Raw genomic sequence first — 18450 nt, 5'->3', positions numbered from 1 at the left:
AATAACATCAACAATAGAAATCATACACTGGGTATTCACTGGGGACATAAAGATAAGCAGTGCTTTTTAAGGGAGATGGACACATATGGAATAGCATTTGGAGGATGAAATAACAGAAACAATAGGGCTATGAACATTTCTGAGGGAATAAAAAGGATTAATATAATGACCTTGAATGCCTAACAGAGGTCTTTAGACCCAATTCTAGAAGTAACCATTGAGGTGTTTCGAGGATGTGTTGGATATGAGGGAGGAGGACATAGTTTGTCAATTTAAAAGGAACATTCAACAAGACAAATTATGGAAATGGAACTTGGATTGGTGTAAGTTTAGAGAGAAAAAGAAGCTATTGTAATTGGTCAATAGATTTTTAAGGTCTTAAATCAAAGAAATATAATTTCTCAATCTTTGTGAAAACAAGCAACAGAATTTGGAGAGATGGTTTTATTAACCGGTACCATAGTGAGGAGTAGTATATTTTGGTAAGAGAAGGGAAGATGATTAAATTTTACTTTTGACATGATTGGTTGACATGCTTCTAGGTTAACTAAAGAATCAGAAGAAAAATCTAGGCTAGCATTGGTGATTTGGGCTTTAGGAAAATGTAGGAAGGAGATGAAGTATTTTAATATGTAAGAATGAAAGAAATTTTGCAGAGTAGACATTATCAAGAGGAGAAAGGGTTGATGTAATTCTAGAACATTTTTATGGCACAGTAATTGTACATATTTATGAGGTATAGTGACACTTCAATATGCATATAATGTGTAATGTTCACAACAGAAGAAATACCTATTATTTCATATTTTTCTGTTGGAAACATTCAAAATCCTCTGTTCTGGCTCTTTTGGGATATTTAATTAATTATTGTCATCATTGTTATCCTATAATGTTAAAGAACATATGGCTACTGCACCACTATGCCCACTGTCCCTTCCCTCCTTCCTTCCCTCCCCTACACCTTCCCCAGGCCCTGGTTACCATGCTTCTTTTCTCTATTTCCTTGAGATCAGCTTTTTTATCTTCCACATATGTGTAAACATGTGGTGTTTTGTCTTTCTGTGTCTGACTTATTTAGCATGGCCCTCCCGTTCCATCTACTTTGTTGCAAATGACACAATTATTCTTTTAATTGTGTCTGAATAATATTCCCTTCTGTATTTATATCATAATTTATCTGTTTCTCCACCAATGGTCAACTTTGTTGATTCCATATCTTGGCTACTATGAATAGTGTTCAAACAAACATGAGAGTGCAGATTTCTCTTTGATGCAGATTTTAATTTCTTTGTGTATGTATACGTGTAGTAGGATTGCTGGATTGTAGGGCAGTTTTATTTCTGATATTTCAAGGAATCTTCATAGTATTTTCTATAATGGTTGTACTAATCTCCATTTTCACCCAAATGTTTGAGAGTTCTCGTTTTTCCACATATTCACCACGTTGATTTTTGTGTTTTTGACAACTGGTGTGGGATATCTCATTGTGGCTTTGTTTTTGCATTTTCCTGATGATCGTCAATGTTGAGCATTTTCTCATGTGTAGGCCATTTGTTTAACTTTCTTGTTAAATGTCTATTCAGGTCATTTGCCCATTTTACAATTTTTTTAATCAGATTTTTAATTTTAGTATTTCTTAATTTCCTTTGGAATTTAATCACATGAATAGCTTATAAATATTTTCCCCCATTCCACAGTTTGTCCTTTCACTTTGATCTATAGAACTTTTTAGGTTGTAATCCCTGTCAATTTTTGCTTTTGTTACTTGTGCTATTAGGATCCTACCAAAAAAAAGATCTTTTTCAGGACCAAAATTCTGAAACGTTTTGAACTCTATATTTTCCTCTAGTAGATTCATAGTTTTAGACCTTAAATTCAAGTCTTTGGTCCATTTTGAGTTGGTTTTTATATATGGTGTAGAGGTTGAATTTTGTTCTTCTGCATATGGATATCTAGTTTTCCCAGCACTATTGTTTGAAAAGACGCTATTTTTCCAATCTATTTATGTAAGCAACCATACTGCTCTGGTTACTCTAGCTTTGTACTATGTTTTCAGGTCAGGTACTATATATAACATCTTTAGCTTTGATATTTTTGCCCTGGATTTGTTTTTTCTATTCAGGATCTTTTGGACTACAAATATTAGGCATGTTTTTTCTGCTTATCTGAAGAGCATATTAGTATATTGATAAGGATTACATCAAATCTAGATTCCTTCAGAAAGTATGAACTACCTGTTGGGATGCAGCTCTTAGGCAAGGCTGGTTTGTTCACAGCTCCAGGCACTGTATCTGGCTCTGGGTATGGAGCTCCTGTGTGTCATGTGAGGGTAAAGCCATCACTGTGGGCACAGGTGGGTATGGTGTTTCTGGTAGTAGAGTGATTGGTTGTCGGTTTCTGGGAGGTGCATCAGTGTCTTTTGAGGGGCTCCAGGGGACAAACTACTCAGATGTCCGCCAAGCTCCTTTCAGAGATGGAGGATGGGTGATATAACGTTTCTGATGGACACTGCAGGTATTTCCCATGTTACAGGCAGGTGAATGCAGCCATGTGGTAACTCAGCTCCCCAGACTGAGCCACTGGCTTCCGCAGCAGCAAATGCTTCAGCTATTCATGTGAGTGGGGATTGCTGGGGATCTTCTGCCTTTCCCAACCAACTGAAGTTCCTCTTGGTTCAGTGTTGATGTCTAAGATGTGACAGGTGCTATACACTTAGTTTCCTTCTTTTTAAGACCATCGTGTGTATCTCCATGCTGCACAATATCTCTGATGCAACCCTACTGTCCTCTGACACTCTGCCTCAAACATGCCAACAAAATAGCTGGGTTTTTTTTACCCCTTGGTTTGGACCTTTGTTGTGAAGGGAAGTGCACCAGCCACTTAGTGATGTTACCCATCCATATTTTAGTTTTAAGTGGAGGAAGAGAAGCCAGTCAAGTAAGAGCTGGGGGAGGGTTGGAGAAATGGAGTGGGGGATGGTTAAAGTTTAAAGGGAAAGAGGGAACCTGATAGAGGAAAGCTGGAGGTGGTGAGAAGGTGTCAGCAGAGGATACAATAGCTAATAACTAATGTTTTCAAGTGCATGGTACTTTTTAAGATGCTAACGTGTTTAGTCTATATAGCAAAAACAGACATTAGACTAACCCTAAATAGTTATTTTATATACAACATTGCTTTTATAAATTGTGCATATACTTCTGAAAATTATTTTAAATGCCATTAAAAAATATTGGGGGCAATGCTGTTATTTTACAACCTTATTTATTTTAATCCGCATCACAGAAAAGCATAAGGAACGCTTTGGTACTTTTGTAAAAGTTTAATGCTGGGTAAGAGATAACTAATAAATTAAGCTATAAAAAAGAAAATGAATTCAGTCTGCTGCTAGATTTAAAGTTTGGACATGTTCTAGTGAATGAATTTTTTTATAGGTGTTATTAATCAAGTGGCTTTTCTTGGGAAAAGGAACAGAATAACAAAGCATTGTTCTTTTTTATACCCTTCTTATTACAGACTGTCTCATACCCACTTGGTTTTCTTAAGCATTTATATTCTACCATATTACATTTTGTTTTGGAGAATTTAAAATTGTTTTACTTATTCCCTGAACCTGGAGTGTACAGAATTTTTTTTAAATTAATTTTTATTGTTGGTTGTTCAAAACATTACATAGTTCTTGATATATCATATTTCACACTTTGATTCAAGTGGTATATGAACTCCCATTAGAATATTTTTGATATTACAACAAAATCTTAATTCCTAAGATATCGGAGTGTATGCATAGATGCAATGCATATTTAAATTAAGGCAATTAATGGTTGTGAATGGATAAGGTGTTTAATTTCACATGGTAGGTACTGTTGGCAATGTTCATCAATGTCAATAGTTATGTGATCTTTCCACATGGTATTGTGTGAAGATCATTTGATGTTATGGGTTTCATAAAACTTACCATTTGATCTTTACCACTTTTCTCTAGCTGACTTATCTCCATGTCTCACATCTAAACCTTCTTCCTTGATTTCATAGTTTTATTGTATAGGGAAGCTTTATTGAGTCATCACAGAATTTATTCTTTCAGGTTCATGGAATTAATGCCTAGATTTTATCAATTTAAATTAATTTTTTAACCTGTGATAGATAACCTATGTTCTGTCTCTGCCTCGTAAGTAAACTTGAAACAGATTCAACTCTCTAAACTGTACTATTTTCATCATTTATAAATATCTTACGATGTTCTTCTATGTTATGCTGTTCAGTATAACATATGGCACTTTCAGTGTGTGGCTAGTGTCTATTAAAGGGTTGCTATGTGACAAGTGCAAGTATTTGTTATTATAATTTAGCTATATATGAGTAGTACCTGCCAATTAGACAGCATAACCTGAGACCATCAGAAAGCTGGGCGCTTAGAACTATCTTCCAGAAATGGAGGTAAATTTCTAGTAAGCCACATAAAAATAAGCTATATGAACCCAATGGCAGATAATAATCCATCAAAAACTTTATCATCATCTTGTCATGAAGAATCTTGGAGAATCTTGATGAAGTGGCTTTCATTTAGGACTTATGGTATGAGAGAGGAGAAAGTTTTCTTGAGAAGAGCTCCAAAGAATGGTGCTCTACTATTCATTTGAGTCCTGAGCAGAACTTATATGTGGAGAAACTACCAAAGTTGGAGACAAGAACCTTCAAAAAAAGCAGGCATAATAATCTTTTGATCTCATTAATAGTTCTTGTTCATACCTGCCAGAAAGAATACTCAAATTGTATTCACGTGATTTGGCTGTTCTGAGTCCAACTACAAATGTTTTAAGGTCATGATTCAAAGTAATCAATAGCAGTTCAGGAGAAAAAAATTTTTTTTTTAAAAAATGCAAGAACCAACAATAAAATTTACAGTTTCCAGCATCTATTCAAAAATTAAAAACAAAAAGAAAACATAACCAACAGTGAAAGAGGCAGTAATTAACAAATAGAAATAGTCTCAGATTTAAAAAAGGACTGGAGATGTGACCCAGTGGTCAAGCACCCCTGGATTCAATGCCTGATTTAAAAAAAAAAAAAAAGTATTAACATCAAACTAGGAAAAAGAAATTCTTAAAGAAAAATAAAAGCACAATATAATCAATTTGCTTAATTAGTGATATTGAAAAAATTTTAAAAAGTTACATATAATGGAAACAGTGATAAGACATGAAACTTTGTCCAAATGATGCAAGATAGATGAATATTTAAAGTACTTAAAAAAAACTTACTGACCTGGAAATCTATAACCAGCACAAACAACTCTCAGAGGTAAAGAGAAAATATTTTTTTTCATACATATAAAAGCTGAAAAAAATTCAGCACTAGCAAACTATCATTTAAATATATTAAATCCTTCAACAAAAAGAAAACAAAATAGAAATACACATATACCAAAAGGGAGTGAAAGGTATTAGAAATGCTAAACATGTGTTAAAAGAACTTTTCCTTAACTTAAAAAATATCTTCATAACTTGCTATTTTAAAATATTCACAACCTATATTGAATTCACAAATACAGAAGCAGCAGAGAATCTTGGAATTGGTAGTTTATTATACTATTTATTATACAGCTTGGTAAATTACTTGACCATAGACTGTCATAAGTGAAAAAAGTATGGTGCAGGGCTGGGGTTGTGGTTCAGTGGTAGAGCATTTGCCTAGCCTGTGTGAGGCACTGGGTTCAATCCCTAGCACTACATAAAAAATAAATAAAGATATTGTGTCCATCTACAACTAAAAAAATATTTTTTTTAAAAAAAAAAGGTATGGTGTACCTTAAGCACCACTAAGAGGTGTAGCTAGTCAGCCATTATAGGGAGAAAACTAGAAATAATCCTGAAACTTAGAGAATAAGACATTGAAAACAAATAGCAAGATGGTATATAAAACCAACCATATTAATAACCTTTCTTAATGTAAATGCTTTTAGCACCCCTATTTAAAAGGTAAAGCTGAGAAAGCCGCTTTAAATATGAAATTTAAAAGATGGTAAAAATACATCATGTTAACGTTAATTAAAACTGATGGAGTAAAACAAATAGATAAAGTGGATTTCAAAGCCAGGAATAATTCAAGGAAAAAGAATATTATTTAATAATTATAAAAGGGTCAGTTCATCAAAAGCATGCTAATAATAGCTTCAAAATTTACATTAAAAAATCAAGAGAGCTAACAAAAGAAATAGAAAAACCAAATAAATTTGGATATATATCTCTCTCAACAACTAGTAGAAAAAGTGGAAAGAAAAGCATGAAAGGAACAGAAGACACAAACTCTTTATCAACTTGACCCAGTACCATGTATAGAGCTCCCACCTAAAATCAGAATTGATATTATATATTAGCCTTTCCAGGTAGACCATATTCTGTTTATAAAACACTTATCAATAGATTTTTCTAATATTTCTTTTTTAGTTGTTAATGAATCTTTTATTTATATGTAGTGCTGAGGATTGAACCCAGGACCTCACACATGCCTACCACTGAGCCACAGCTCCAGCCCATCAATAGATTTTAATGTCTCAGATATGTTCTCTGACTACAGTGAAGTAAAATGAACATCTGTACCAGAAGGAAATCCCCAAAAATGCCTAAATGTCTAGAAACTGAGCAGCATGATTCCAAATAACATGGGCCCAAAGAATCCCACAGATATTGGAAAACAAAATGTTTTGAATGGAATGAAAATGAAGGAATTATACTGAAATTTGTGGGATACAACTCTAAAGACTTACTTAGATATTTATGGCATTGAACACATACTAGAAAAAAAAAATGTAAACTATCAAGTCAATCTACACATCTACCCTAGAAAACTTTTTAGCCCTAAAAGAAGGGGGGGGAGATGAGAAATTCACAATATAAAATACAAAATAAATAAATAAAAACCTTGAATCTGAGAAACAAAAAACTTTGAAACAATTTGACTACCCCCGCCCCCCAAATAAAAGATGGAATAAATTACCAGTATCAATAATTGGAGAACTGGACATTTAGATCAGAGGTAAAGAGCTTGCCAAGCATGCATGAGTTCCTGGGTTTGATCCCCAACACTGGGTGGGGGAGTTGGGAAGACAGTTGGAGAGCAAAGATCCTTAAACATTAAAAGAAGAAATATTAGCAAAACCATACTGCTAAATCGAGCAAATTATATGAAAAAGTCCTTCAATGACATAAATTTTGAAACATTAAAAAAGGGGGGCACCATGAAACCTTGAATAGTCATAGATTATTAAGTAGGTTTAAATTGTAGTTAAAAGCCTTCCCACAAAGAAAACACTAGACCTCAAAGTCTACTTGGCAAAATTAACCTGGTATTTAAGGAGGAAACGATGCCAATTCTACAGAAACTAGAAAAGATGTAAACACTTCCCAACTCACTCTGTGAAGCTAAAAATATGAATAGAACTAGACAAGGGAATTTAAAAAAATGTTATGGTTCAGTGCTTTTACAAATATTAATGTAAAAGTTCCAAAATTTTAGTCAGTGGGATCAAATGGTATATAAAAGAGATAATAAGGCCAGATGTGGTGACTCATGCCTGTAATTCCAGCTACTCAGTAGGCTCAGGCAGGAGGATTGCAAGTTCGAGACCAGCGGAGGTGTTGAGTTCAGTTCCTATTGGGGGCGAGGGGTGGCAGAAGAAGCATTTGACAATCTAAACATTCATAGATGGGATCTTTTTCTACCTTAAAATGGAGCATGGATTTAAAAAGCAGCAGCAGCTAATATTATACGTCATAATATCTAAGTGCTACAAATATCTCTAAATGTGTTATAGTTTCATCCTACAAATTTCAAGTATGAAAGATTGCTGTCCTCTAATATTAGGAATAAGAAAACATATTTATCATTTCTTTTTAATATAAGCTGGAAATTTTAGACATTACCATAAAGCAGGAGATAGAAATCAAAAGCATACAGATAGGAAGAAATACTACAGAATACTCCTACAGCTTAGAAATTCAGCCAAGTTGTAGAATGCAAAAATTTTTTGTTTACTAGTAATCATTAAAAATAGATGTAAAAATAATCAGTGACAATCAATTATATCAAGAATATTAAATCCTTAGGCATAAATTTGACAAAAATTTCTAAGATCTGTGTACTGAAAACTACAAAAAATTACAGAGATAAATTTTATAAAAGACCTAAATAACTGGATATACCATGTTCATAGAAAACAAGAGCAAATATTGTCAAGATCTTAGTTCTCCCCGAACTAATGGGTTCAATACATGACCTATCAAAATTTGAGGGCTTTTTGAAGGAATTGACTGTTGTTTATTCATGTGTGTGTGAGCAAACAAAACACAATTTTAATATGTATCCTGCTTGATTTCAGGATTTATTAAAAATCTGTACTTAGTAGTATTAAAAACAGTTTGATATTGGCACGTGTGCACACATCCGCACCATTATATACCAGCAGGTTAGAACTGCGAGAGTTTAAGAGTAGGCCCACTACTGTGTAGGGGCAGAAAGCAGATCTATTGTTATCTGCATTCAAAACAGGAGGCATAACTTCCAGAGGGGCATGAAGAAATTTGGGACTAATGCGTACGTACTTTTTATATAGCAATGATTATGTAAATGTATGCATATATTGAACATTATCAAATTATACCTTATATAAGCTTCTTAAGATATGCTTAGTGGTGGAATGCTTGCCTGGTATGTAGGAGGCCCTGTGTTCAGTTCCCATCATGATCCCCAGCATGCCAACAACAAATGGTATGTTGATCATACCCTACAAACACCATAAAATAAAAACGTTATGTCTAGGTATTTGTTCTGTTTTGAGTCATTCCATTTTCTTTCTGGATGTAAGGTACAAAACATTTTTAAATATCTAAATAACCTAAATACTAAGGAATGTTTTCATCTAAGAGTAAAACTAAGTATTTCTCCATTCACAATACACACTTTTATTTCTCTCAGATTGAATATGAACACAGAGCTCCAGAGTGCCGTCTGGGTCTGAAGGAAGGCCGTCCATTCTCAGGGGTCACCGCATGTTTGGATTTCTGTGCTCACGCCCATAGAGATTTGCACAACATGCAGAATGGCAGCACAGTGGTAAGTATTGCTGAGACCCCCTTAGCAGCACCTCTTGTTAAAGTGGAGTATGCTGGTAGCACTTGGTCAGCAGAGTATGTTCTCTGTAGGTGTTTTCATGAACTACAATTGCAGGGTACCCTTTGGCATAATTTACACTCTCAGAACAGGTTGGCACATTAGTGGAACGCCATTGGCAGGCACCTGAGAATTTTAGAAATCTTCATGCTGATTTAAACCATGTCTATACACTGCCATTTCCAATTAGCCACCAAGACAATATTTTCAAAATTCAATTTCAGTTACCTGGTATGTAAGACAAAACTTGGTGGGCCAAGGTACCAGTTCACATCACAGAGAGAAGTACAGATTAAAAAGACATCATCATTGTCAAAATGTCTGCTCTTCCACATTCAAGAGTGTGGAAGAGCTCATTATTACTACATATTCCAGTGGGTGGGATGACTAGGTCTTGTTTCTGGAGACTGTGATGAGGGAAGGCATGGATAAGGTCTTCAGGCACAGCAGTGCTCCATACTGACAAAGTCCCATATTTTGCCTCACCTCTAAAAGGTCAATCCAAGGTGCAAGTAAACAGGTGCTGGGGGACAGGAGGGAATTCAGGTGAAGAAATCAAAGTTATAAATTAATCTACCTTTTAAAAAATAATTAATTAATTAATCTACCTAATGTACCATTTACATGGTTTTGGGTATAATTAAGGAAGATGGCCAGTGAAATTTCAGACAAAAAGTAGATGACAGGCATTGAAGTTCTTTTTAGGGTGGAAAGAAAGCACATAGCTAAGTAGTAGATGATAACTGAAATAATTTGAAGAAGCTGGTGCAATGTTTTTGTTGAGCAGAGAAGTATAGGTTTAGTAGTCTATAAGGACAAAGATGGTCAAAATTTTAGACTTTACAGGTCATATCTTATCTGTTACACTCTTTATTTCAAAGGATACTTTTACTTAACCCTTTGAAAATGTAAAAGCTATTCTTAGTTTGCTAGTCATCTAAAAACCTGCTGCGAAGCAGATTAACCACAGGCCCTAATTTTCTGAGTATTGACCCAGAAGAATAAACACAAGGCCTGCTAACCACCCTAACATCTAAAATCATCATTCGTCATGCATTGAGAATCTGCTTGTTAGGAAGGCGCTGCTCTAGTAGGTCCTGAAGGTAGCCATGTTGCATTCCAGCAGGGCAAGGGATCGCGAAGTTAAGAAGGATGCTTAGAATCCAAGGGGATTTGCCTCTGATAAATCACAGGATATAGGAGATGAAACAGAAAGAAGCACCAGATAAAAACTGAGGAAGGATTCAGTATGTGTGACGGAAAAGTAGGAAGGTGCTTAGACATGAATTTGGAAAAGCTTTCAATGTACCATCTCATGTTGCAGGTATTTATAAAGAGCAGGCTGTTAGGACCACATTCCTTTCAGAGGTATCTTCCAGTGATTTCATACTACCTTGTCCTTCCATTGTTATTTTCTCCATTGATAGAAAACACTAAATACCTTAAAAAAAAAAAACAGTATTTTTGAAACTAGATAATCTTTCCTCAAAACCAAATGACTATGACTAGCAAAAAAAAAAAAAAAAAAAATACCATCCCAATAATCAAAGCAAAAGAGGCAGCTTTTGTTTTCTTTTTCCTCTTCAGAGTACCCACTTCTATGTGATAATATTTCAGAAAAACAGTGAGGAAAAAGAAACAATAAATTGGGTTTGACAAGAGTACAGAGGAAAGAAAAGTGTTATGTGGCACGTAATCTCTACTGGCCAAATCTTCAACTTTTCATTATTTAAATCTCACCTAGATATTTTGAAGACATTTTTTGAACATAGTGGATTTCTTAAACAGAGTTAGGAATTGGGTATGAGAAAAGATATGAAATTTCTTTGGGTACAAAAGTATAAGATGAGGCAAGTGTGCTCCTACCAACATCAGAGTAGGGCATTAGGTAGAAACAGCTTTTAGACTTTTGAAAGAAACTTCATCTCTAACCCCTCTTTTTTGAAGTATGGGAAACAAATTACTTCATTGTATTGGGTGGGATGGCACTTCTTCATAACAGAAACAAGGGTTTATGGCAATGTGCATGTCCCTGATGAGCACAGATCTACATATTGAGGAGAGGTGCGAGCGCACGCACGCACACACACACATTTCTCTGGGACCTAGAACTGAGGCTGTAATGTCTTTCTCCTACCAGGTCTGCACACTCACTAGAGAAGACAATCGACAAATTGGGGTACAACCTGAAGATGAACAGCTCCACGTATTGCCTTTATATAAAGTCTCTGATATAGATGAGTTTGGGAGTGTAGAAGGTCAGGAGGAGAAAAAACGAAGTGGTGCCATTCAGGTACTGAGTTCTTTTCGGCGGAAGGTCAGGATGTTAGCAGAGCCGGTCAAGACTTGCCGACAGAGGAAACTGGAAGCCAAGAAAGCTGCTGCCGAAAAGGTTTCCTCCCTGGAGAACAACTCAAATAAGAATGAAAAGGAAAAGGTGGCCTCATCACGCACAAAACACACAGAAAGTACAAACCAGACGAAGCAGTTGACAGGTAAGCTTAATTAGAAGTTTTGTGGGTATCTGTTGTGTGTGATACTTGGATTAAACATGGACCTTGTCAGTTGGGAAGGTTATGCCTCATGGTCCTGTTTCCCTACCAGAATCATTCCGGAAGTATTCGGGGGCAGACTTTACTCATGGAAATGGCAGGGAGTTGCCATCAACCCCCACTTGATGAGATTTTACTCTACAATAAGTAGCAAAATTTTGTTTTGTTTTGTTTCCCCAATAGTGATATGGTAAAATTCAAGTTGCTTGACCAGTAGCCAGTAGCCAACTTAGAATGTTTGGAGATAGGTATCACAAACCAAGACTGAGGAAACAAGACCTTAAATTTTAGTGGTAGCAGCAAAAATGATGCAAGGCAACTCTTCTAAAATGGGGGGAGGTGTTAGATACATTAGGGACAAACCATTGGAATGAAGGACAAGAAAAATTTAAGGATGACTTAAAACTACTTATTAAAATAGGCTTGAAGATGTGATTAAGAGAGAAATTAATACTTTTCCTTAGCCATGGTGAGTCTGGTTTAGTTGGGGTCCACATGTAACTATTCTAAAAAAAACTTCACCATCAGAAGAGGTTACATGAATAGTAATAGCAATAGAGTATTATTCACCAATACTAAGTGGATACTTTTTTTCCGTAGCCCCTTGCTTCATGTCTATAGTTTGTACAATAAAAATTCCAAATTTTGGAAATGGTATTGGTCTGGCCATTAATAATAGCAACCACAACAAAAGTGTCTTAAATTTAGTGTAGCAGTTTGCTTAGAACCAACTATCTTTGCTTCATAAAGTCAAATTTCCCTAGTGATTCATTTCCAAATCCAAACTATTTAGAACACTATGCTAAAGATGCTTAATAACTGTTTCTTGATTGGTTAATTTACATGAAAAACTCAATTTTGTTTACTACCTGATATCTCCTTTAGGTTAATTGTAAAATATAACCAGATAAAACTTTGTCTCTGGTTCTTTCTGGGTTTTTTGCAGATAATAATCAGGTCAGTTCTCAAAAGTATCACTGCAGTCCCATTTATTTGTCAGCTTAGATGATTTTTGTAGAATAAGGTCCTAAAACAGAAGTATGACTTAAAAGTTTCACTTACAAAGCTGAAAATTCATTAAAGTATTATTTACCATGATACAAATTTCCTTTCTGGAATACCTACTCATGGAGTAGGGCTGGCCAATTATATAAGATACTTTTTACGTTTGAACAAATGTCGTTGTTTGTCTCCTAAGATTGATAAATCTTCTAAAACAAATTTTATTTTAATAATATACAAATTCTAGTGCATACTAGGCAATGTGAAGAAAGAAGTAAGATAAGACATGTTCCCTTCCCTGCAGGAATTTGGCTCATAGTAGAGGTGGTGAGAGAGTGCTAAAAACAGATGGTTTATAATGCATTGTGACCCCTGCTTCATCAGACCCACATTTGTAGTGGGTTTTTACAAAATCACTAGAAAGTGAGGTCTCGGATCTGTCTTGAGGTAGGGATAACTAAAGTGGGTAGGGAGGAGAGTACTTCATAACAGCTGTTTAGAAACTCCAGAGGATAGGATGCTCTCCATGGAATACCTTTAGATGTTTATTATATATCTCTTTACTTACAAAACTGTACAAGTTAAAAGTTCTGCATTTTATTTCTAATGCTTTAGACATAAAAGATTATGCCAGTGATGAGAACTCTTGACTTTGCTTTAGGGTTAAGCCCTTGATGAACAGGGGTTTTATAATCCTGGTGGGCTTTCTCTTATACATTTAAGTTTCCTCATTAGCCTTCATAAAATAATAATGGAGCATTCGTTCCTGCTCTCTTATCTTCTCCACAGAACTTTTGCGACTTTCAGGACCAGTCATGCAGCAGTCCCAGCAGCCCCAATCCCAACAACAGCAGCAGCGACCCCAGCAGCCCCAGCACACTCATCAGCAGCCGCAGCAGCCCCACCACACCTTGAATAATCACCCTCAGTCAGAGTCTGTCAGCTCTTACTCGTCATCTGGACCCACCAATCTATACATGAGACGGCCCAATCCCATCAATCCTTATCCAAGCTCTTCACATACTTCGGAGATTTATGGAGGCGCCAACGCTATGAACCTCTATTCCACCTCATCCCAAGCTGCAAGTTCATATTTGAGTTCTTCTAATCCCATGAACCCCTACCCTGGACTTTTAAATCCAAATAACCAATATCCATCCTATCAGTGCAATGGGAATGTGTCAATGGACAACTGCTCCCCTTATTTGGGTTCCTATTCTCCCCAGTCTCAGCCAATGGATCTGTATAGGTATCCAAGCCAAGACCATCTCTCTAAGCTGAATCTGCCACCCATCCATACACTTTACCAGCACAGATTTGGAAATAGCCAGAGTTTTACCACTAAGTACTTAGGTTATGGAAACCAAAATATGCAGGGAGATACTTTCAGCAGTTGTACCATTAGACCAAATGTACACCACGTAGGGACATTTCCTCCTTATTCCACTCACGAGATGGAGGGCCACTTCATGGGTGCTGCCTCTAGATTACCACCTAATCTGAGCAATCCAAACATAGACTGTAAAAGCGGTGAACATCATCCACCTTCTCACATAATCCATAACTACAGTGCAGCTTCAAACATGATCAACAGCTCTATTCACGCCCTGCATCTCCAAAACAAAGAGAATGACATGCTTTCCCATACAGCTAATGGTCTAGCTAAGATGCTTCCAGGGCTTAACCATGATAGAACTGCTTCTGTCCAAGGTGTATTACACAAATTAAGTGATGCTAACAGTCAGGAGAAGGAGCCTGCCACACCAGTCCAGGGAGTGACTTCTACTGCAGAGGAGGAGGAGGAGGTCTGGTCAGACAGTGAGCAGTGCTTTCTGGATCCTGACATTGGGGGAGTGGCTGTGGCTCCAACTCATGGGTCAATTCTCATCGAGTGTGCAAAGCGTGAGCTGCATGCCACAACCCCCTTAAAGAATCCCAATAGGATGCACCCCACTAGGATCTCCCTTGTCTTTTACCAGCACAAGAGCATGAATGAGCCAAAACATGGCTTGGCTCTCTGGGAGGCCAAAATGGCTGAAAAAGCCCGTGAGAAAGAAGAGGAGTGTGAAAAGTATGGCCCGGACTACGTGCCTCAGAAAACACATGGCAAAAAAGTGAAACGGGAGCCCACTGAGCCGCATGAGCCTTCCGAGCCTACTTACCTGCGCTTCATCAAGTCCCTTGCTGAAAAGACCACATCTGGGACCACAGACTCCACAATAACTACATCTCCATATGCCTTCACTCGGGTCACAGGGCCTTACAACAGATACATATGATGATACCCTTTTTGTTGGTAACCTCGTTTGGATAGACCACAACCAACTTGTCAGTAGTGTAGCTCTCGTGACGTGGGCAGTGGGGAAAGGTCACAGTATTTATGACAAATGCGGTGGGAAAAACCTCCACTCACCAGCAAAAATAAAAAAGGTCATCTTAACCATAGCACTTAATTTCAGCCGACTCCCAGGTGGTCACAGATGGCATCCAGGAAAAAGACCAAAGCATTCTATGCAAAAAGAAGGTGGAGAAGGAAGTGTTCCACAATTTACATTTTTAAACACTGGTTCTATTATTGGATGAGATGATATGTAAAATGTGCTTTTCTTTTCCCCTCTCTTATAATTTTACTCATCTGTGACCACTTTTAATAATACCAAGTTTGCATAGTTATGGAACACAAACAAGTACTGTAGTATTACGGTTGTAGGAATCTTAAAATACCATCTGGTGCTGAATACACAATGTACTGAAATACTGGAATTATGACTTTTTAACATGCAGTTTTTACTGTAATCTTATTAACTTTTATTTATCAAAATAGCTACAGGAAGTGTAAATGAATAGCAGCAAAACACTGAATTTGTTTGGATGTTCTACGAAATGGTGCTAAGAAAATGGTGTCTTTAATAGCTAAAAATTTAATGCCTTTATGTCATCAAGATGCTATCAGTGTACTCCAGTGCCCTTAAAGAAGGGGCACCTTTCATTCAAGTTTTTATCATAATTACTTGTTCTTACACAAAGCTTAGTTTTTAAGATGTGGACATTTTAACGGCCTCTGGATTTTGCTCATCCAGTGACGTCCTTGTAGGACAGTAAACGTATATATGTACATATATGCACACACCTTTGTATATGTGCACATACATGTATATGTATAAATATTTAAATGGTGTTTTAGAAGCACTTTGTCTACCTAAGCTTTGGCAACTTGAACAATGCTAAGGTACGGAGACATTTTAAAAATATAGTTTACTTTCATTTTAGTATGAAAAGTTGATTTTTTTTTAAAGGAAATAAAAGGAGAGCTTTTAAAACATTTTTGCTTTTAGCCATGCATCTGCTGATGAGCAATGTGTTCGTTTTTAACACAGCCAGTTAAATCCAAAATGAGGCTTACTGGATTCAAGGGAATATGTTAGTCCACAAAACATGTGTTTCCTGGTGCTCATCTCACATGCTATACTGTAAAAACAGTTTTACACAGAATTATATGACAAGGTCATTGCTCAAATATGTACAGTTTTAATGATTTTCTGTTAACTGCAGGTAACAATTAGCCGCATGCTACCGACTCAGCAAAGCTTGTACACTTCAACCTATGCTATTTTATGGATCTATATGCTCTTCAGAGAACTAAATGGCAGTCTGCCTTTGTGTCTATGATTATGTACTTTGTGATGTTGTCATTTCTTAGTGTGTCCTCCTTTCCAAGGAAGATTGAGTGGACTGATGCCTGTAGAAGATGAGTAAGCAGGGTTAGTTCCATGTGAATCTGTTGGTTAAAAAGATAAACAGGCAGCTGGTTTGCTGTGGTGGTTTTAAAATCATTAATTTGTATAAAGAAGAAATGAAAGAGTTGTATAGTAAATTAAATTGTAAACAAAACTTTTTTAACAATGCTTTAGTATTTTAGTACTGTAAAAATTTAAATATATACATATATATCTATATATATGGCATTGAAGCAGAATTCACATCATGATGGTGCTATTCAGCCTGCTACAAATATATCATAATGTGAGCAAAGAATTCATTAAAGGTTTGAGTGATGTTCCTACTTGTCATATACCTCAACACTAGTTTGGCAATAGGATATTGAACTGAGAGTGAAAGCTTAATAGCATTGTGTACCATCATTTTTTTCCAAGTCTTTTTTTTTTAATTGTTAAAAAACATACTTTTTTTTTCAATACTTGATTTCTTAGCAAGTGTAACTTGAACTTCAACCTTTTTGTTCTAAAAATTCAGGGAAATTTCAGCTCATGTTCTCCTTATGCCAATGTGTCACCTGTGTTTATGTAAAATTGTTGTAGTTTAATAAATATATTCTTTTTTCAGGGATTTAACCCTTTATTTTGAATCCCTCCTATTTTACTTGTATATGTACTGATGTAAGTAAAACTAATTTTGTAAATCTGTTGGCTTTTAATTGTAAAGAAAAGCATTTTAAAAGTTGGAGGACTTTTGACTGTTTGAGGAGGGAAAAAAATGAAAATAGAATGCACTGAGCTGATAAAGGGAAAATTGTAAGGCAGGAGTTTGGCAAGTGGCTGTTGGCCATAGTATTTTAACTCTCGATAAAGCTTTTATGATTTTGTAATCAAACAGGTACATACTCCACGAGGACTCCCATACATGCCTGACATCTGGAGGTATGATGTGCAATAGGACTGTACAATTGCATTTCAGTCTAAACACGTTTGTTTATTAGCTTTTCAAATAAATTCTTAATCAATAGAGACTTGGGTTTTACTGGTCAAATCTTTAATCAGTGGAGACTTTGGGTTTTTTTTAACCTTTTTGATTTTTGTTTTTAAAATAAATTGCTCAAGCATTTTTAAAATGTTTGCTGTGCACCACATATTTAATGTTTTACATATACCATAATATTTAACCCAGAACATTTGGTTACTGCATGTGCATTTGGTGATTCTGAGTCAGCCATCCCTAATGAACAAATATTCTATATCATCCACTGTCATTTGTCAAACTGCTGGCCAATAAGAGCAGTAAAAATATTTGGGGGAGGTTGGAAAGAAGTTAGGAAGAGAGAAAATTAAGTGGCATATTGTAAATACCAGATCTATCATTGTAAATATCAAACCTGCCTCAGAATGAATGGAAAGCAGATCTACAATTTGCTTATAGGAATATCAGGTTGACTATATAGCCATACTTGAAAATGCTTCTGAGTGGTGTCAACTTTACTTGAATGAATTTTTCATCTTGATTTGACGCACAGTGATGTACAGTTCACTTCTAAAGCTAGCGGTTAACTTGTGTAGGAGATTTTTGCAGTTCGACACTAAGATAATGAACTTCTGTGTGCATTTTTCTATGCTTTATTTTTTTAATGTAGTTATTTCATTTTCATGAGATGTTTGGTTTGTTTATAAAATCTGAGGATGGTTATAAATACTGTAAGTATTGTAATGTTATGAATGCAGGTTATTTGAAAGCTGTTTATTATTATATCATTCCTGATAACGCTATGTGAGTGTTTTTAATAAAATTTATATTTATTTAATGCACTCCAAGTGTCATGTTGCTGGAGTTTACTTCCTGAATGACTGCCCCTCACTGAGGTAAAACTAAATGAGAAGAATTTTTTTAAAAATACTTTTCATTTATTCTTTGGGGGTGGGGGAGGTACTGGGGATTTAACCCCGGGGCACTTGAACACGCAGCCACCTCCTCAGCTGTTTTAATTTTGAGACAGGGC

General features: G+C 35.9%; 1 protein-coding gene across 1 annotated transcript in view; it reads left to right on the top strand.

Annotated features, from left to right (window-relative positions):
- Positions 1-18212, top strand: part of Tet2 (tet methylcytosine dioxygenase 2) — a 124501-nt gene extending 106289 nt beyond the window's left edge. The window contains exons 9-11 of the mRNA XM_076864461.2: positions 8974-9111; positions 11309-11663; positions 13512-18212. Coding sequence (XP_076720576.2) covers positions 8974-9111; positions 11309-11663; positions 13512-15001 — 1983 coding nt within the window. The 3' untranslated portion in view covers positions 15002-18212. The remainder of the gene's footprint in view (positions 1-8973; positions 9112-11308; positions 11664-13511) is intronic.
- The last annotated feature ends 238 nt before the right edge of the window (positions 18213-18450 follow it).

The sequence above is a fragment of the Callospermophilus lateralis genome, chromosome 8 (genome assembly GCF_048772815.1).
Source record: "Callospermophilus lateralis isolate mCalLat2 chromosome 8, mCalLat2.hap1, whole genome shotgun sequence".
Classification (NCBI taxonomy): Eukaryota; Metazoa; Chordata; class Mammalia; order Rodentia; family Sciuridae; genus Callospermophilus; species Callospermophilus lateralis.
This window is presented reverse-complemented; position numbering and strand designations above follow the sequence as displayed.